The following is a 19,161-nucleotide window of genomic DNA, read 5'->3' on the forward strand; positions in this document are numbered from 1 at the left end:
CCATGAGCTTTGGGCATACATTCATTCCAAATTTTGAAACGCCCACACACTGCACTATTTACATCAATGTGTTCCCTTGGCATTGAACTGATTGTGCAGTCTTATCTTTCTTTGTTCTGTTAGAGCTGGAATAAGCATCATAACACCCCAGTTTTTTATCATCCCTACTGCCTTAAGTGCTGCTTTTCAACCCAGTGCATGTATTGGAAGTCGAGTGGAAGCACTTTCTCAGGCCTAAGAGAAGACCATCAAAATGTACGAGATGACATTCTGTGGAGAATAAATGGCAAAAAGATTAAATAATAGGTATTTAGCTGTCCTCCCTGAGGGTGAAATTGATATAAAAAAAAGCATTTTCCATTCCTTTCATTTGTTTATTTATTTAGTCGAGTCTATTTTAGTCTAGCTGGACTGGTGACAAGTCACACAGAGACGGTCTAAACGGACGCCCAAATCAGTATTCAAAAACAGTGTTAGAGGTATTCTCTGGGTGGGGGGGGAAATGGTACTTTACCTAAATTACAATTTTACGTTCATCACTGAAATGAGACTATATTTCTCTGGAGCAAGCTCAAGTACTTGAAAATGGTTTCACGGGAAAGAGTTACCAAGCCAGCGTGCCTCAGACCTGACCAGACATTTATTTGACTTTTATGCGCTCACAGATCCATCCCACGCAGTAAAGTGATTCCTCCAGCCTTGAATCCTTTCTTTGTGTCCTTTTCTTGCCACCTCCAATGGAAGCTAAGGAGCTAAGGAGCAAGGAAAGGACACAAGGAAAGGACGAAAGGAGGTAAAAAATAAGCGTTTGGAATGAGCCCTGTGAGTACTGACCTTTATCTGAAAAGGGCCCTTACCCATACAGGTTTTTTTGTTGCAGCCCAACATTAATTTGATTCATGTGAATAAGCAATAATAATTCAGAAAATAATTTAGAAAAATGTTGGCTCAACAATAAGTTCTGGTCTTTTTTGACTGCACTTGGAAAGAGAAACAAATGCCTAGAGTGCTACAAATTTCGGCAAAACATTTCCTCTAAATACCTGTATAAGAATCAGCTTGCATGTATAAGGTAACCAGTCTCACTTTATAACATACATATATTTATTATGTGTTTTTTGACTTCCTGTCAGACAGGGGCCTCTGGGTGGAACATGTATGTAAGGCTTTGTTATGTCCTCTTAAAAATATGCTAACAAGGCAAACATATTAGTAGGCTGCTGTTAAAGTTAATCTCAACATACAAACACTTTTCCTGAGGCGGGATACAGATCAGCAATGTGTCCATTCCAGGAGAATTCACAGCGGAAATAATTCAAGTCGCGTAAATTCAGTTTATTTTAATATACACTTCATTTGAAAAATATAAATTCTAAAATAAATCATTTCACATGTGTATGTTTTTGTTTATTCTAAAAATTCACAATAAAAATCGATGAAAAAACATCAGTCTTTAATACACTAGAATTAACCTCACGTTTCATACGGTTAATTTCATTTTAGAATTTGTCCGACATGCTGATATAATGAATTTGATTCTGTTTAAACTAACTACCCATCCCAAACCATAAGTTAAAAAATATTTTTAAGCTTAAAAACAGAGAATGCTTAATTGGGCAGTGCTAAAGTACATTGGTTTAGGGGGGAAATCAAAATGAATCACAATAACAAAAAAATAACAAAAAAAACCAAGCATCTTGGAATTACCCAACATACTTGAATGTACAAGATATACATAAAAATACACTGAAACAAGGATTTACTGGATCACATGCAGGCCATATAAAGTAGGACATGCATATTACGTCTCAGAGAACCTGAGTAGAATCCTGAAAACCTTTTTTTCCCATTTCAGTATAAGTTATTAATATTTCATTCTTAGACACAGAAAATAGAGTATATTACTTTTTTCCCCAAGGGAGAAAACCCAGCTAAATAGAAACTGGAAGAAAAAACCATTGGAATTATTAAACAAGCATATAAATAAACATTTGTTTAAAAAAAAAAAAAAGCCTCATGAACTGAAACAAAATGTCTAAGAAACCTGTTTTTCACATATTTGTGGTTCACTATTGGTTATAGAAAATGTCCCATTTGGAAGATTCCGTAAGCTATATTTTGTAAAGACTACTGCTCATTAGGACCTCATGAGGTACCTTTCTGGATCATTCTGTTACATACAATTTTAAGCCACTTAGGTAGATCATTTTGTGCAGAAATAGCAGTTATTTGCCCAAGAACATTTTGGCTGAGAGAAATATTGGATTTCATGCCAGTTTTTGGGACCAGCTGTGCAAATAGAACTGCTTTGTTTACTTATGAAGGGATATAGACATTAGATACTCATGTACATAGCAAATTCATTGTAAATAAATGAATTCACTCATTTGTTTGCTTGACAAATTCTTTCAAAATGTATCTTTCAAAATGCATACAGCACTGCAAGTTCAAATCATAAGAAAATAGATGGCAGCCGAACAAGCTTTTTTTACACCACAAGACAGCAGTGAACCCACAAATACTGGGGACTTAATGCTGAGTGCTTGACCCAGTGCTTCACAATACAAATCCTATGCTTTTTGTTCAAGGAAAAAGACAACACTGTATCCTGACTGATTAAAAAAAAAAAACATTAAAAAATCTGTATCAATGGCATATTATCAACATAGACCATAACATCATGTAAAAGTTAATAAATCATATAATATTGAATCTGAATTATATTATCTCTATGTTACAGATATTGCTTTCTCTTTTAATACATTTAATCTTGTGAATACTTTGTTCCAGGGAAACTCTTAAAAGACAGAAAGAATATTAACAATATTAAAATTCCATGCTGTGCCCTTTATAAAATCAAAATATTATATTTATATAGAATGCCTGGCATCTAAAAATAAGAGGTAGAGCTACAAACCGATCAAAGTATTATTTTCCTGCTACAGGAAAATGTAATTACAGTAATTTCTTATTTTTAAACAATAAATAAAAAGTTCAGATAAGGAAGATGCAAAAACGGCAGGTTAGGCTCACTGTCATGCATGACAAACAGCTACTTAATTTTTACTGTTTTTTTTTCAGAAGATGATACATTTTGCATAGTAAGGAGTTAGGAGTGTGAAACAACACATTCTATTGTGTACTGTACTGGAACAGAGAGGGGGATCTGGGAATCGGAATGACAGTTAAAATTTCTTCCCATTTGAAAAGTACCTACTGTACGTAGGAACAAACCCTTTGCACAAATCGTCGTTCTCTTCCAGTTAATCCTGACAAAAAAACAGCAAGGTTTTGCATTCTTAAAATGTAATTTGCAATTTCAAAAAAAAAAAAATTGAACTATTCCATCTATGTGATTCACTTTCAAATAAGCATCCCATCAGTTTTGATCGCTGGAAGAATTTTTCATAGAGAATAGGAGAATAGAAATAAGAACAGGAATGTCTTTTGAGTTTGCACAAGGATTGGTTGGCTCATCAGGAGAGGCGGGGCTTCTACTGGTCAGAGAGACGTCTCAGAACCCCGACTCCTCCAGAAGAACCCGTTGTCTTCGGGCTCAAGGTCTATTCTAATCTGAGGCACAGATTTATATGGATTTCTCTCAGGACTGAAAAAAAAGAAGAGAACAACGGTTAGTACAGACGCCTCAACCAATGACAGACTCAAAACCTTGCCTCACTGCATAATTTATTCGTATTATGTGCTCAGCACATGCCGATACCCAGGGCAAGCTACATATATTTATATAGCCATTTATACAGCAGTTTGTTACTGAAGCAATTCAGGTTTAAGTATCCCTGGTTACCTTTACGATAACAGACATGTCCACCCAGTCCTCCCCTCTACCTGAAATGTTGCTGACACCCTTGAAACAGGACACTCCCCAGTCCAGTCACATAACAGGTCCATTCAGGCTGTGTACAACCCCAACCCCAACCCCAACCCCAACCCCACCTCACCTCACCTCACCTCACCTCACCCCACCCCACCCCACCTCACCTCACCCCACCAGAGGACGTACCTCGACAAGGAGTTACCCTGGAAGTAGTGCATCCGATCAGCACGACGTGTGGTGTTCGAGGAGGGAGGGGGACTTTTCTCCTGCGGAGATACAGAAACACGGCCTCTTGTTAGCGCCAACCAGGGGTGATGACCGACCCTGCATCATGTGATGCAGGGGCAACTATTTTTGGAACACCCATGTCCCATTCAGGTTGGGCTTTATATAAGCCAGTTTTGAGTAAAACCAGTGACAGATGGTCACAATGACATCCTGGTGTTTCCCATGTTCCTAGTGCACTCTCAATATTATTGACCTGTGCAATTTCAATGTGCTGCTATTGTCAAATGGTGTATTTAAACTGTATGCATATTATATCTTACCACTCCACCCGGTGTTAAATCAATTTGTCTTGTCATAACAGGCAAAATACAGGAAACTGCAAAAACAATGTTATCCTACTGTATTGATAAATATACAATATTATGTGTGGCTGGCATACTGAATAATTCATGCTGATTATAAGATCTAGGGATTCAATTCAATAACCTAATGAGATGAGATTAACAAGAGCCCATGTTTAACTAAAGGAAGCTGCAGATGCTACGAGAGAAATTATGTCCTTCTGTCATTAATAGTTAATTAATGAATGATTAATTATGAATAACTTATGTTATATTTATACAGCTAGAGATATGTGATATGACCGTCTTGTCATTCTATATTATGGTGAATAAGTGATCAGTATGTACTGACATTAGTGAATGAAACTAACAGAATATTATATGAACACTCACACCAAATCAAATATGTTTATGGTTTGAAGACAAAAAAATGAAATTAATTTTCTAAAGCAAGTACATACATTTCTCACATGCATGGAGCTTCAAACACTCAAAATATTAAAACAGAAAGATATTTCAACACTGCCCAAACCATGCTTTTTGAAATCAAATCCAATTCATAAATCTCAAGATTTAAACCAACAAACATGTTCAAATGCTATACTGCATGCACACATTTTGCACAACTCACAACTGTTTCCCGGTCGCTGTGTCAGTTCAAATCACACTACTTCACAATGCTGATGGGCAGGATAATGTTGAAATATCCATCATACCAAGCATCAAACATATACATTCCATAAAATCAGGCAGGTGAATGGAGCAGCCAGGAATTCCGCAATCCGTGAATACGATATCAAGCTTCAGGAGAAGTACAAAACGAACAAGAAATACAATGAAAGCCAGAAAGAAGTTAGAACCCAGGAGTCGGGTGGAATGGAGCATCGGCCAGTCAGATCACATTCAAGACCGGAAAGTTAGACAACAGTGGTGACCTACTGATAGAGAGAAGGCAGTTAGCATCATGCAAGGGGTTGGGGACAGCACCAAGACGTTAGCATCCCTCGGAGCGGGGAAGGGGGAGGGGTGAAAAAGAGAAGCGAAGAGCTGATTGGTTGAAGTCAGAGCGAGAATGCTCCAGTTCCAGTCGGGGGGGCGGAGCCTCGGTCAGCTCTACTCACTGTCGGAGGGTTTGTCACCTAAGAAGGGTTCCTGCTCCATCATGTCCATGGGGATTTTAATGCTGGGGACATTTTCGTTGTAGTGGTAGTCAGACTGTAGAGGCAATGTGCAGAAAGGCTCAGAGCCTGTATTGCAGAGCTTTAACTCAACCGACTCTAATAGCACAGGCAGGGTGTGAAACCTGGATTCAGTCACCATTTGTCCTAAAATTTGGCTCACCAACAAATACAAGAGTTTTTTTTTAACAAACAGAATGTGGCTAATTCAACACTAGCATAAATTAGCTAAATCATGTCTGCAAAAAAAGTAACACTGTTTATTAATTTATCCCACAAAACTGGATAATAATCTGGCCACCAAATCACACTCTGTATCTATTTGGCTACTCAATCCCTTTAATTTCGACCCACTTGGGTTGTTCTCAGTTGACCTATCTGATTAAATTAAGGTAAAAAAAAAAAGATATGTACACCAGTGTTGAGGAAAAATGTGCATTTAATGCAGGCCCCAGTCTGTCAGTTGAGCAATGAAACTCATTAAGAGCTCTGGACTTTGGAAATCCAGAGCTACATAAAAGCAGCATTTCTGCGTTTACATGTGTAGCCTCATTAAATTTGTTCTCCAATAAACCAGACAGTAAAATTTCGAAGAAAACTGGAAGTAAGATCATCCTACTGCTGTATTGTAGTCCGTTGTAAGACTCAGGAGATAAAACACTCCTTTTTACCTTTTGTTTGAATCTAAAGATCAAAGCTCTGGGTAATAAAAAGTTAACAACGAATCCTGACAATCATGATAAATAACATACAGGCAAATCAGGGGACTGTAAATCTTCAGTACAGCCATTTTATGTCCTACTCTTTTGTGCCACCCATAAATAAGCCCAACACATCAGCTGAACATGGTTGAAAAGAATACTGACCACATGCCCGATACTCTCCTTTCAGATGTTTCAAAACCACATTTGGACAGAGAGCAGGAATGGCAAATCACTCACATCTTCTCCATCGCTGTCTGGGCTACCCTTGGCCTTTTTCTTCTTCTTCTCGTCCTCCTTCTTCTTCTTGTCCTTCTCGGGAATGACGTCGTCAAGGAAGCTCAGATCTCGCTGTGAGAAGAGGTAGTCCATGGCTTTCCTCACCGCCACCAGGGCCAAGATCTGTTAAAAGAAACACAGCACATCACTCAGAACTTGTGATGCACAAACACACCACCATCAATCATTATGTCACTAGTATTTATAGTAAGAGTTTCATGCACAACAGGAGTGGTCCTGAAGATCTGCATAGCCTGCTGGTTTTCAATGTAATGCAGCAGTTAATGGATCAGTTAGTACAATTGTTAACTCACCTCACCCACGTATTACTGGGTCTAAACTGGTTACTGATTTTAAGATCAAATAAAAACATCAGTAGACTCAGTGAATCTTCAGGACCAGAGTTTTATGATACATGTACAAGTTTTATTCTGATACATCATGCTGAACTTGCCAGGGATAGACTTGAACTTACTGGTTAGCCGCTAAATGTTATGTTCAGTTCCACGCTTCAATACTCCATAAAGAGAGTTTTCTGTCATGCAGCGTTATTAATATAGGATTAGCAAAGCCTGTGACCTAGCCAAACAGGAAATAAACTTACAGCGTAACCAAAACAAGCTTCTTAGTTTCAGTTTGGCCCCAAAGTGTGAGTATTCCACAGTCTAGTCCCATTTAACGAACACTGCTGTGATTCAGGAAGAGGGTCATGTCTTCCAGGAAGTGGAGACAAGACTCACCATGACAGGGAAGATGATGGCTGCCACGGTGGATTTGAGCACCCAGAGCAGGGCCAGGCAGAGGGCCTGGATGAAGGTAAAGAGGTGGACCTTTCGAAGGGGGACGTGACGCAGGTAGACCAGGTCTGGCTGGTGCTTGGACGGCATCAGGAGCAGCTGGAGGCGGTCCATGAACTGTGGAGAGGGCAGACAGCGTCAGATGGGGGGAGACACTCAGGGACACACAAGATAGATCCAGGAGGAAGCCATTTCAGGTAGGAACAGGGATACAGGGAATATTTAATTTCTTTTTATTTATCCTTTATTATCACAGGTAGTCTCGTTGAGACCAAGATCTCTTTTGCAAGAGAGACGTGCAAACAAATAAAACCTGTAGAAACACTTCAGACAGACAAGTACAATTCAGTCACATGTTAACATTCAGCAGTCAAACATGACACAAGAGTAAAAATAATCAACTCTTCATGAACCCTTCATGAAAAATAATGAAGATTCGGTGCGGTAAGATTCAAAGGAGGCTAACTATTAATATCCACAACATGTGGTATTCAGCATAGATGTACAGTGTATACTATACACAGAAAATTGTTGGCCTCAGGCTCCCTGACCACAGGGCTGAACCTCCGTTGAGTCACGTTCACCATCAACTTTTACATGTAAACCAAGGCATAATTAAGTGCCGGTCCCATTCCTCTTGTGACCCTGCAATAAACTCACTGCTTAATCAATTAAGCCACCAGCTTGGGGCAGGAACGCCCCTTTTAGGAGGAAATGGGGAGTCCGAATTAACACACAAAATCACGCATTAATCACTGTTTGATTGACAGGTCCAATACCATGAGCCAATCAAATGTTTGTGTGCCCAAAATAATCCACCAGCCAGGTTCCAGGAAACAAATGTGGGGTTCTGTCATACCAGTGACTTTGTAAGCATAACAATTCACAAAAATGTAACAACTTTGTTCTGAGGGTAAAGACACTTGTCTACACAACCAGACAGATTTCGCCGCGTGTCCCGATTTGCACTTAACTCACACCCCAGTTAAGCTGCCTCTCACTAGTCCCGCCCACTGCATGTCACTCACCTGTACACCATTGAGGGAGGCCACACCCATGTAGAGGAAGACTCCATACAGCACAGGCATCGGAATGAACTGGAAAACAAACAAACAAACAGTTCTGTAAGTAAAAATTCATAAAAACACTTTAGTTAAAATTTTTTTAAAGGGCCAGTGTGTTAATTGTGGAAAGGTATGCATTTATATGAAGTCTAGTTAATTAATTAGGCAAAATTAATTTTCTGATAAGACTAATTCACATAATTTCTCAAAGAAGAGAAGATGAAAAATTTGAGTTTAGCAGAAGCTCCGTGCACTACCAGGAAAGCTTAATATTACAGGTGAAATTGCACTGTAAGTACTGTATATGTCCACAAGGGAGCAGGCTCTACCTAGAAAATGTCAGATGTCATAGCAAATATTATAAAAACAAATTGAAAATACCACAAAGTTATTAACAAATATTACACATTCCAAGTCTACACATATTTCAAACCTGTGTCATTTAAAAAAACTTCTCTGAAAGGGAGAATCATGGGGGATTTTTCATAAGAGAAATGCACCTTGAGGATTGGAGCCATAAAGACGGACAGTCCGGTCAGGAGGAACACGAAGACTCCAGTGACCCTCTGCTCCCTTAAAAAAAAACACAACGTTCTTGTTCTGAGCCTGCTTTTATCAATGTAACCACTTCTGAAAGGAACTGTAACATTGGCACTTCTGAAAGGAACTGCACCACTGCAATACAAATAATCCTGTCCATTTCACTTCTTATTTTTACTATTGTTATTGTTTTGGTTAATCCCTTTCTTACACGCATAAGAATGCATTTCCCGTGGAAAATATTTGATACAGTTGTATATGAGGATATGCAAACACCTTTTTGATTGAATTCCTTCCTATTTTCAACACCATTGACTGCTTGGCCAAAGTCACACTGTGTAACCCATACTCTAATTACATAACGCCACAGTCTTGCCGGTGGGACTGGACCTTCCCGCTAAATCCGTTTGTGTTTGTTCAGCTAGCAGCTGCATAAGGCACCTCCTAGGGCTACTGAAATAAGCTATTTTCCCCACACAAACAGGCAGTTGTGTATACTGTACCCTACACAAACCGGCCAAAAAAGTCAGCATTTAACTATTTAAATGAAAAACAGGGTCAACAGCCTGTTGAAAATTACATCAGATCTGTCTACCACATCATAAGTATACTTTTGAAAAATATTACATTAATATCAGAGATAAGGTACTCAAATATGTTGTGTTTGGCTTTATTTTTTGACCACAAGAGGGAGTCATACACTCGAGCAGAGGAAACATTTTCAGAAGCCAAAAAAGGTGACCATATTAAAAAAGTGTTGGTTTTAAGGTTGTGTTGGTCATGCAGCCACCCCCTCAGGTGACAGCAGGGGTCAGGTGCCCCACCTCCATACCTCACTCCCAAAAACTTGGGCTGCTCCCCGGGGGCCGAGGTCTCCGTCTCCATCTTCAAGCTGTCGATGTGGGCGATGGAGATGACCGTGGCCGCCACGTACCAGGGAAGCCCCATGAAGGAGCAAAGGATCATCAGGACGGCCACCCAGAACAGGTCCAGGTGGTAGCCCGCCCCTTTCTGCGTGCGAGAGGGTGGAGCCACCGTTACCGCACACAGACGGGAAGGGGAACGAACCATTTCCGTGGCGAAATCGAGAGCAGTCACGGCAATATTGCGAATCCACTTTCTGATCCTGGGACACATTCCACGCAAGCAGCAAGGGAGGCAACCTAATTGCAGAGAGCTTCTCTGGATTTGGCTTCCAACACCAAAAAAGCAAACAAGGGTCTTGGGTATAGGCACAAAGCGGTTTTTCATCCAGGCGAATAAAATAGAGGGTAGCATTGGAATTCAGGTTTTTCATCTCTCTTTTCTTAAAAAGAACACCCATCAGTAGAACGTTGAGATAGAATTCCAACACTTTGAGCCCCATCTGATACTGAAAAGGGCATTTTGTCTCCTGCACAATTCCGCCTTTGTGCCTTTTTGGTCAATTCACGTCTCATATTGCGAGGACAGTTTGATCCGCTGCCGAATCACAAGGGTGGCAAAAACGAAACAAACACGCACACACCAAGTTGCCAAAGACATTTCCATTTTTGCACGCTTTAAAGAAACACGACACACTTAATAAAACGTTTACTAAATTCAGAAAGATGGGGGACGTTGTTTTCATTAGGGAGCACGGGAACCTTATTGATGCAGGCAGCCAACTGCAGGTAGGCTTCCGGAACATCAAAGGCTGCTTTGCTATTCATCCCCATTCACCCTGAAATTTGAGCCGAAATTGTTTCAGCTCCAGCGGCCTGAGACTGCGGACGGGTCCGTGGGCAGCTAGAGTCACAGCGCCATCTAGTGAAACTGCCAAAGCTCTTACATCAGCATCAGCTTCCTTAGGGCACTCATAGTCATTCATAGCCAAGCACTTCAGTGTAGCAAAAACCAAGGATCTCATCAGTCGTATTTTGAACTTTTTCTTGCATCCCCAATGGTTTATGCAATTGCATTGCAGTTTTTTTTTTCTCTTCTGCTCTGCTCATTATAGCTTGAGTCACTTCCCTGTAAAAAGCACTGCAGCTGAAATTCATGCACACCTTGTCCATGAGCCAGCAGCGATTTTGCACACTACAAAGTACACTGCAACACCACAGGACAGTTGAGAGATGTATCCCTTACTGGTGACAACTGGCAGCCTGTGTGTAGCTAGAGCGCTTTCAGGAGGAGCTAATGCACAGGCAATCAGGTAAACCCTGCCCGACTTCAACCCACCCTAACCCAGAAGGGACGGCACTGTGGATTCTTTGGCTAACGTCCTAGGCGAGGCTCGGCTATTGGGCCCCTAATGGACGCATGGAGAGTGCAGTCTTTCTAAAGTAAAAATAAAATAAAAATAAAGAATATGTAGAATGACACACGTGCTAGGTTCTCTAAAACAAAACTCCGCTGGGCCACACAGAACTGTGTGATTGTGGTTCTTGCTAGCACTCACGTTTAGCTTGTGCTCCTTCCTGTTGACAATGACGGCGGTGATCTGCTGGTCCATGAAGAGCAGGATGGTGACGAGGAGGGCCGGGAGAGCCGACGCCAGGTACACCCACCAGGGGTTGCCTCCGAACGGGGGCACAAACCAGCCTCTGTTCGGGCTCGTTGGCTGAACACAAGAGACACAGTGCGTTAAGGGAGTGTTAAGGAGCTGAAATGCTTTTAGTATACAAGTCGGATTTACAGTACCATCAATGGGGCATGTGTGGAAATTAAAGGTATTTCATATTTCTGATAACAGGCTGACTAGACGTCCTCTGTTTTTGGGACATTTCCTCTTTTTGAGACCTAGGAGAGATTTCTAAATTCCTAAAAATGTCTGGTTAGGTTTTAGACTGTATATAAACAAATGGCCTAATATTATGTTCATAATGCCCATCTGCCCCTGTCCTCTTTTTTGAAATCCAATACGTGTGCACCCTAATTTTAGGAAGTCGTTTTTATATAATATTTTCACTTTGACAATGTGTGGAGCAGCTGGCTAGTTTCATGCAGAAACTACAGAGGTGTTCAAGCCAGGTTTGACAAAGTGCTAAGCTACTGTCTCTAGACAGTCAGAAACATAATGAGCCTACATCAGCTGAATGGCCTGTTATAGTTATTAAACATTCTTCATAAACTGAGTGGAATAGAAAATGCAGAAGGATTCATACAATAAATAATCACACAGACAAGTCAAACCTTTGCTCTAATGGGTCCAATCGAAAAAATATTTTATGAACTTGACTTAAAACCATTTCATTATGACTGAATGTTTTAAAAATTACTTTTTTAAACTTTCTGGTTAGATTGCCATCACAGATGGTATACTCAAAATAACTTCTATTTTGAGTATATTGAACTGTGAGTTCTTCATTAAAAAAATAGAGATATTTCCCTCTTTATCTCTTTTTAATTAAATGACAAAAACTAAGATGTAAGGAGATGAATGCCAGCACGCACTCTTGTTGAAGACGTTATGATACTGAAGACCTACAGTACAAGCACCAATTTAGTGTTGCCCACAGGTCATTAAGGTGCTGTTTCAGAATGACGGCTTTAAAATATCCTGGACCTGCATTTCATCATTTATGAGCTCATGAACAATGCAAGAATCTGTATCCAATGTACGTTAGAACACATGCATGTTAAATTAAGTATGTAAATGCGCACACACAAGGGCCTGACCTTGAATTCACTTGGCACAATGAGTTTAGGCGTGTCCACTCCCACCAGTGCATCTACACCACAGAAGATCAAAATGGCCAGGATAATGGCAAAGTCACTGATGAGTTTCCTCACCTGGGAAGGAAGACATGGTTTATTTTAGAAAGGCTGCTTTCAGATATGTTTATTTATATGAAAAGTGACAGATCATTAATTGCGCTGAAGTAACCTGCCCTCACCCCAGCAACAAGACTGGTTTTAGAAAGACCTGTCATATACATTCTATTGCATGCATTTTCACCATAAACAAAACAGATCCCACAGAAAGTTTCCCTCACACAAATATCTCTCCAGACAAATTAATCTCCCCATCTCTCTCTCAAAAGAACAGATTCAAGATATGCAAGATATGCATAGATGAGAGAATAAATGGAAGTTGAGGAAATTATAGTCCAGATCTAAGTGGGAAGTCCTGGCAATGTGTTCATTCTATTTATTTAAGCTTTGCCAGATTTCCTTAGATGTTGACTGTGGCTTTGCGACCCATAAATCAACTTAACATACAACATAAATCAACACAGATAATGCTTGGAAACCCCAGGCTACTGTAAGTAGTTTAGTTAAATCTCATTCCCACCAACTCAAGGTTTTGGTTTATATCACATTCAGTTCAACTACAGAAAATTAAAAAGTGTACAGTATACTTGCCAGAGGAATATCTACAGTCTACCTTCTTGAATTACATCCCACATGCCAAACAGGAGAAACTAGTCGAGAAACACTTTGACTTGGACTATTGTTACTTCTATTATGCGAAGAGCACTGGGTTCAGTGCTCCCTGATATGAATTCAAAATACAATATTTACTATACGCCACACAAAACTCAGTGTCTCGCATATTTTTAAAAGAAGATCAGCCCAGGACAGCTGTGCTAACTCCACACTGGCCAGCGCCACTCACTCTCGTGGGGAAGAAGGGACTGGTCTTGAACTTCTTCAGACACATGGAGCAGGTGTAGGTGCCGAAGAACAAGATGAAGGACATCAGGGTGATGTCAGGGACGTATTTACAGGCTTCTCCCACCAGCTCTCCTCCGTACTTCAGACACTCCGACTTTGACAGCGACGACCAGGTAGCATTAAAGGGCTAGAGGGCAGAATGCAACGGGTAGACATATTAACAACAGAATAGTTTCACTGAAGGCCCAAACAAAGAGTAATGGTGATGCTAGAGTAAATGGATTTAATCTGAATTACTCCTTGATTTCAGCAGTCCCACAAACTAACGAATAAAACTAAGACATATTTTACTCATTAGCAATGGAGTTTTGTACAGTTTTACCATATTGGACAATATGCAGCAGCATACACACACACACACACACACACACACACACGTGAACATTCAATGCATAAAAGTTCATCAGTACTTGTTGAAACTATGCCAACAACGATAGTGGATAAGATGTGTCCACAAACAGTTAAATTGTAGTGGTTTGACACATCTCTAACTTGTGTTCCAAATAAAATGTCTTATACAAATCAGCAGGCATTGGTCATCTGTTTTCTTGCCAAATCCAGCACCCCCAAAATGACATGTGTATTACTATGCAAGATCACAGACAGAACACCAGATGTTGAGCAGAGTGAGTCTGTATTTTCATGCGTGCCTTGAACTCATGAAGTCCCACATTCTGCCTACACCATCTGTAATGCAATACTAGCGCCATGCTCAGGCCAACACAAGAGTTTTTGACAAATCGGTGCCCACTGGTAAGTAGTTATGAAATGGAAGCTGGGGATACACAGACAGCCCTTTCAGAGAGATCACAAAAATGCAAGCAGGGATTATATTTGGGCATTATGTTTGAATGACCCTGAACTGAACAAAATATCCGAATAATGACACTGCCCTGTGACCTCCTTCAGCCCAAAATGTATTATTTTTTAAAAATGTGTTCTTTCAAAAGAACACATGCAACGAGAAGCTTTCAGGTCATTTACAGGTCAGTTTCTGGAAAGGTCGGGTAAATGTTCCCAACATATGAATTTGTCCAGTTCCCCTTGAGCAGCAGTTTTAAGCTACAAGGAACACTGCAGGAAACAAACGTAGGAAGAAATTCAGTTATGTTATTACAGCAATGACAAATTACAGCAATAATTTTGTGGGAAAGTGGGCAGGTATGGTTGTTTTTGTGTTATGACTTGTCTGAAACAGCATATGAACAATATACGTATGTGTCACTCTATGTGATCGCTTGGGGAACATTTTCATTGCAACAAACTGATTAGGGCTGTAAGTGCTACCAACACATTTTTGAACTTGAGACACCTCTGTGACCTTTAATATGACTCACCATATTAGTATTGTTAATTATCCAGGTGGTGGTACCGTCTTCCAGTGAATCACTGTAAAGCCCTGAGTTATTGTCTGTGTGAGGAAACAGAAATTAAAAACACACTTCAAATGCTCGATTGTCCCAATGCTGCCAAACATTACATGTCTCCAAACAAATTTAAGCAAAACATCCTCCCAAGCTGGAAGCAATTACATGCACAATTGCAAAATGCTGCCACAAGATTTGACCATGTCCTCAGAAAAACAGAAGTAAGTCACACTGTGCTAATGCTAACACTTTGTCATTGTTCAAGGTGCAATGTGGGTGAGTGGTAGTGTTGGAGTAGTCATAATAAAAATACAATTTGGCATATCTATCGTCACCTGCAATTAACATATCTGGACGAGGTAAACCCACATGTACACAGCATAACAGTACTACTATATAAACAGTAATGATACTAATACTATATAAATAATTTTAGCACCCTCTTTCTATATCCCCAAGAAAACTAACATTAAAATGGTAATAAGCAAATTGCACTACAGCAAAAAATGATCTATTTTGTGCCAGTGTGATAGATTAAACGTAAATACTTTAAAAATGCTTTATCAGAATGGCACAATCATGAACACAATCCTCAACAGAAATTTGCTGTAAGAACACTTGCGATTGAAATGTTAACACAACACACAAAAAAAAAATCAAACAGCTGCTAAGTACTTAATGAATGGCTTTCAAATGCAGAGCATAAAATCTTTATAGATAGGAAATAGCACAGTGGATTTGACTTTAAAGTGCACAACAATATCATAGGCGCTGAGTTTCAGTCAGTAAGCATGCTTAATAAGGGTGGGCTAAAACCCTGTGCATTCAAACGTGGATCACTTTGAATAAGTACATGAATAAATGCACACTTTAATGTGTTGTGAGTGCATGCATTTCCAGTCATTGGAGGCAGGGCACAGTGACGTGGAACATGGGAGCTTTGGATGGGCTCCAGAGGGAATTTACAACATTTGAGGGTACAGTAGCTTCAAGCCAATCACAAGGACACAATAGGCTACTGAATGATTTATCAAAAAAGATTTTTGACAACCTTTAATCAACCTTTTGTCAACCCTTAATACTTTTTTTAATTCTTCAAATTAAAATGGCAGGTCATAATTTCAGGCCTGATTATAACTTAAATATCATGTCCTAAAAATGTTAGCTTAGGGGAGCGTACACTAGCACGTACATCCTCTGTAAAGATTGTTAGCCAGATTCTGCTTATTTTCACTCCACTAGGAATCCCACAATCCACCTGAAACTTATGCAGCTTACACAGACAGACAGCAGGCATCCAATGTGCCAGAGGAAACTCTAGTGTGAGCTTAGGAGGAGAACACCCTTCAACTAAAACCAATCTTTGGGTGACACCATGGCCAGGTCTGTATCTCGCCATTGGACTCTGCAACATCTGGAACTGGTAGTTAGGATTCAATTTCAAAAGCACAGTAAACAAATCCTGTGATTTTTAATGCAGCCTGCTCTTCCTTCCTTTTGATTAGACAAATGACTAACAATTTATACAATCTGTAAACTGATATGATCATTAGCATTTCTGAAAGAGAGTTGAGAGGGAAATGAACACTAAACTATTTTTTTTCCCTCCCTGCCCCACAACCCCCCAACCCCCTGCCCACCCCAGGCACACACACACACACACACACACACACACCTTTTAAACCACACTGGATACCCCTACACCTGCCTCCCTCCATATGAATCTTTAAAGAGTCTCACGGCCGAGACCGGGCTTCACACACGAGTCGCAACCTGGACTCGTTTCCAAACATCTGCTGTTTCTCCTGGCACAGCCTTGGGGGCGCCGCAGAGAAGAGGACCCCACGCGGGCGAGCACGCGGCGACCCCCGCAGGGGGGGCAGGGAACAGCCAGGAGAGCGGCCTTTGAGGCAGACAGCTTGCAGCGTGGACCCCTCTCCTACCGGTCTCTTAATCCCCCCGCTCTCCTCCCCTCCCTCCTTCCCCACTCCGAGGGGGATTATCCCTCCTGCCAGGCCAGCTGCGTCACCCCGACTCGCCTCCGTTTGCCGCCGCGATCCTGCCGCGTAGCTCAGCTGTTGTTTCCAGTCAAATATGTGCTGAGAAAGCAAACAGTCGCACCGGGCAGGGTGCGCGCGAAACGCATTTGGGTTCAATCAATGTCCCACAGCTAAAAAACATCTACTCTCATGCGAATATTACCGCTCATAGACCCAATGCAAAGGAAAACAGGCAGCCATCGATATCGTGATCCCAATGAGACAATGTCTCTAGCTGCTTACATGAAGAAGCGAAGCTGAAGATCACCTCGTTTACGGCATGCGTATGTGCATGCACAAAAAGCTCTAGATTGGACCCAGCTACTCAGACTTGCTTTGCTGAAGCGTGTTGACAAAATGTCAAAGGCCCCGTACGTATGTGCGGTCTGACAATTTATAACCCAGCCGTAATGTAACAAAAACTGCATTATGCATTATTACAGGACGAGCAGGTCGTGCAAAGTTGTACATTAAATGCCTTTGTTTACCTGGTTGACTTACTCAATGTAAATATAGTTGCTTTTCATGAAAAGGGGGTGTTGGTAAAACCACATGAATAAGCAGAAGGAAAGCTTTCTGCTATTGAGACCATGAACTCTGTGGAAGTTCAGACACTAAGTCACCTCAAGTCACCTTTCTCTGTATGCTTATGCCTGCACCTTTCCAACAGCGCCACTATGGTCACTATTGCTGGTACATGGCATTCAGTAAAGACTGCTTTCAATCAGGAAGAGGTTAGATACTCTCAAAGTATCTTTATTATCTCCAGCCATATTAAATTTTGTTTGACATTTCATTCACGTGTCATATTTCAAATAAAATGCTCTGTCATCGCTCTATCCATTTGAAACATTCCTCAAGCCTCTAAGTAGCCTTCAAGTTGTGTAATAACCTTACATTACCACAGCATCTTTATAAATCACTCATAAACAAATCCAATGCTTTCTATGTATCTAATAAGCTTTTTAAAGCAGTTTTTATGTTCAATATGTATGCCCAAAACATCTGTGACCCGGTCCCATGTAAGTAACATCCCCTGGTGATTGAGGAGAGAGTGAATTAGGTCTGCATGGAAGTATGTGCAACCCTTTTCACTAAAATGCTACTCCTACAATGCAACACAACACAATGCTGACACTTAACTTAAAGTTAGTCCTCTTACCCAACTCTCTCAGCCCAAGCTTACTAATAATCGCCATATTACGTTGTTTGTAGGCGTTATTTCATTGCAAAATACTCTGTGGTAATGAAGCTTTATACATTCTTGACATAAGCCTTATAATACATGCGTTGTATTTTACGACATCAGTGTTTTAATGTTTTAATTAGAGAGTAGCTAGAGCTCTAGATCCAGTTGCATTGTGTCCCAGGAGTGAACCCATGTAGAGGGATATGCCTACTCTATGAGAGCTGAGCTAACACCCATCATGTCGACACGTGAAGGATCGGAAATCGAAAGGAGGAGGGGCTTCTGCAAGGCGCGCTGCTCCCCTCCTCCTGCTCTCGCCCCGACTGTCAGATTGGGTTTGGCAGCGTAGCTGGGATAGGCGGGGCAGGACAGAGGCCTCTGTGTGAACCTGCTGCTGCTGCCGCGCACTCGGGGGGCAATGCCCGTGACTGATTGGCACCAACGTCACTTTGGCGGCCCGAGGCATTCTGGGCTACGAGGTATTAGCGTAGTGAGCCATGTACCTGGAGTGCATGACCCTTAATGGATTCACTCGTTGTGGAACGATATAGCGCTGTACGTCATGTGAGATAAAACAACCGTGTAATATAAAAGCACTGAACATTCCACCATCACATTGGGTGAAATGTACGGCGGTTAGAAAGAATCACAAATGACGTGTTGGTCTCCATAACACGGTCAGGCCAAATAGTGATTGCAAAAGTACAGTATCAAAACTTCTCAAAGCAAGAGGTGTAACCTTCCCATGTCCCCTGTTCCTTTGCATTTAATTGACTTCACTTCAGCAGAAATATCTTTAAAATCATTAGTCTCGTGCAAATACAGTATCATGTTCATAAATACCATATATGAACCATATATGAATCTATTAAAACCAGCAAATTGGATACATGCTGGAAAATGAGTAACAAAATGTCTGGGCTTGTAAATGATTCAACAGAGGAAACTATAAGGCCTAAGTA

At 40.8% G+C, this 19,161-nt stretch overlaps 1 protein-coding gene across 2 annotated transcripts in view; it reads right to left on the bottom strand.

Moving 5' to 3' along the window:
• Positions 1-1,314: 1,314 nt before the first annotated feature.
• Positions 1,315-19,161, bottom strand: part of slc4a4a (solute carrier family 4 member 4a) — a 71,195-nt gene continuing 53,348 nt past the window's right edge. For both annotated transcript variants that reach the window (XM_035379384.1, XM_035379383.1), the window contains exons 15-26: positions 14,942-15,015; positions 13,546-13,731; positions 12,606-12,719; positions 11,386-11,547; positions 9,796-9,974; positions 8,924-8,996; positions 8,388-8,456; positions 7,303-7,476; positions 6,524-6,685; positions 5,526-5,619; positions 4,022-4,101; positions 1,315-3,607 (exon numbers count right to left, since the gene is read on the bottom strand). In XM_035379384.1, coding sequence (XP_035235275.1) covers positions 4,058-4,101; positions 5,526-5,619; positions 6,524-6,685; positions 7,303-7,476; positions 8,388-8,456; positions 8,924-8,996; positions 9,796-9,974; positions 11,386-11,547; positions 12,606-12,719; positions 13,546-13,731; positions 14,942-15,015 — 1,331 coding nt within the window. In that variant the 3' untranslated portion in view covers positions 1,315-3,607; positions 4,022-4,057. The remainder of the gene's footprint in view (positions 3,608-4,021; positions 4,102-5,525; positions 5,620-6,523; positions 6,686-7,302; positions 7,477-8,387; positions 8,457-8,923; positions 8,997-9,795; positions 9,975-11,385; positions 11,548-12,605; positions 12,720-13,545; positions 13,732-14,941; positions 15,016-19,161) is intronic.

This window comes from Anguilla anguilla, chromosome 10, assembly GCF_013347855.1.
Source record: "Anguilla anguilla isolate fAngAng1 chromosome 10, fAngAng1.pri, whole genome shotgun sequence".
Classification (NCBI taxonomy): Eukaryota; Metazoa; Chordata; class Actinopteri; order Anguilliformes; family Anguillidae; genus Anguilla; species Anguilla anguilla.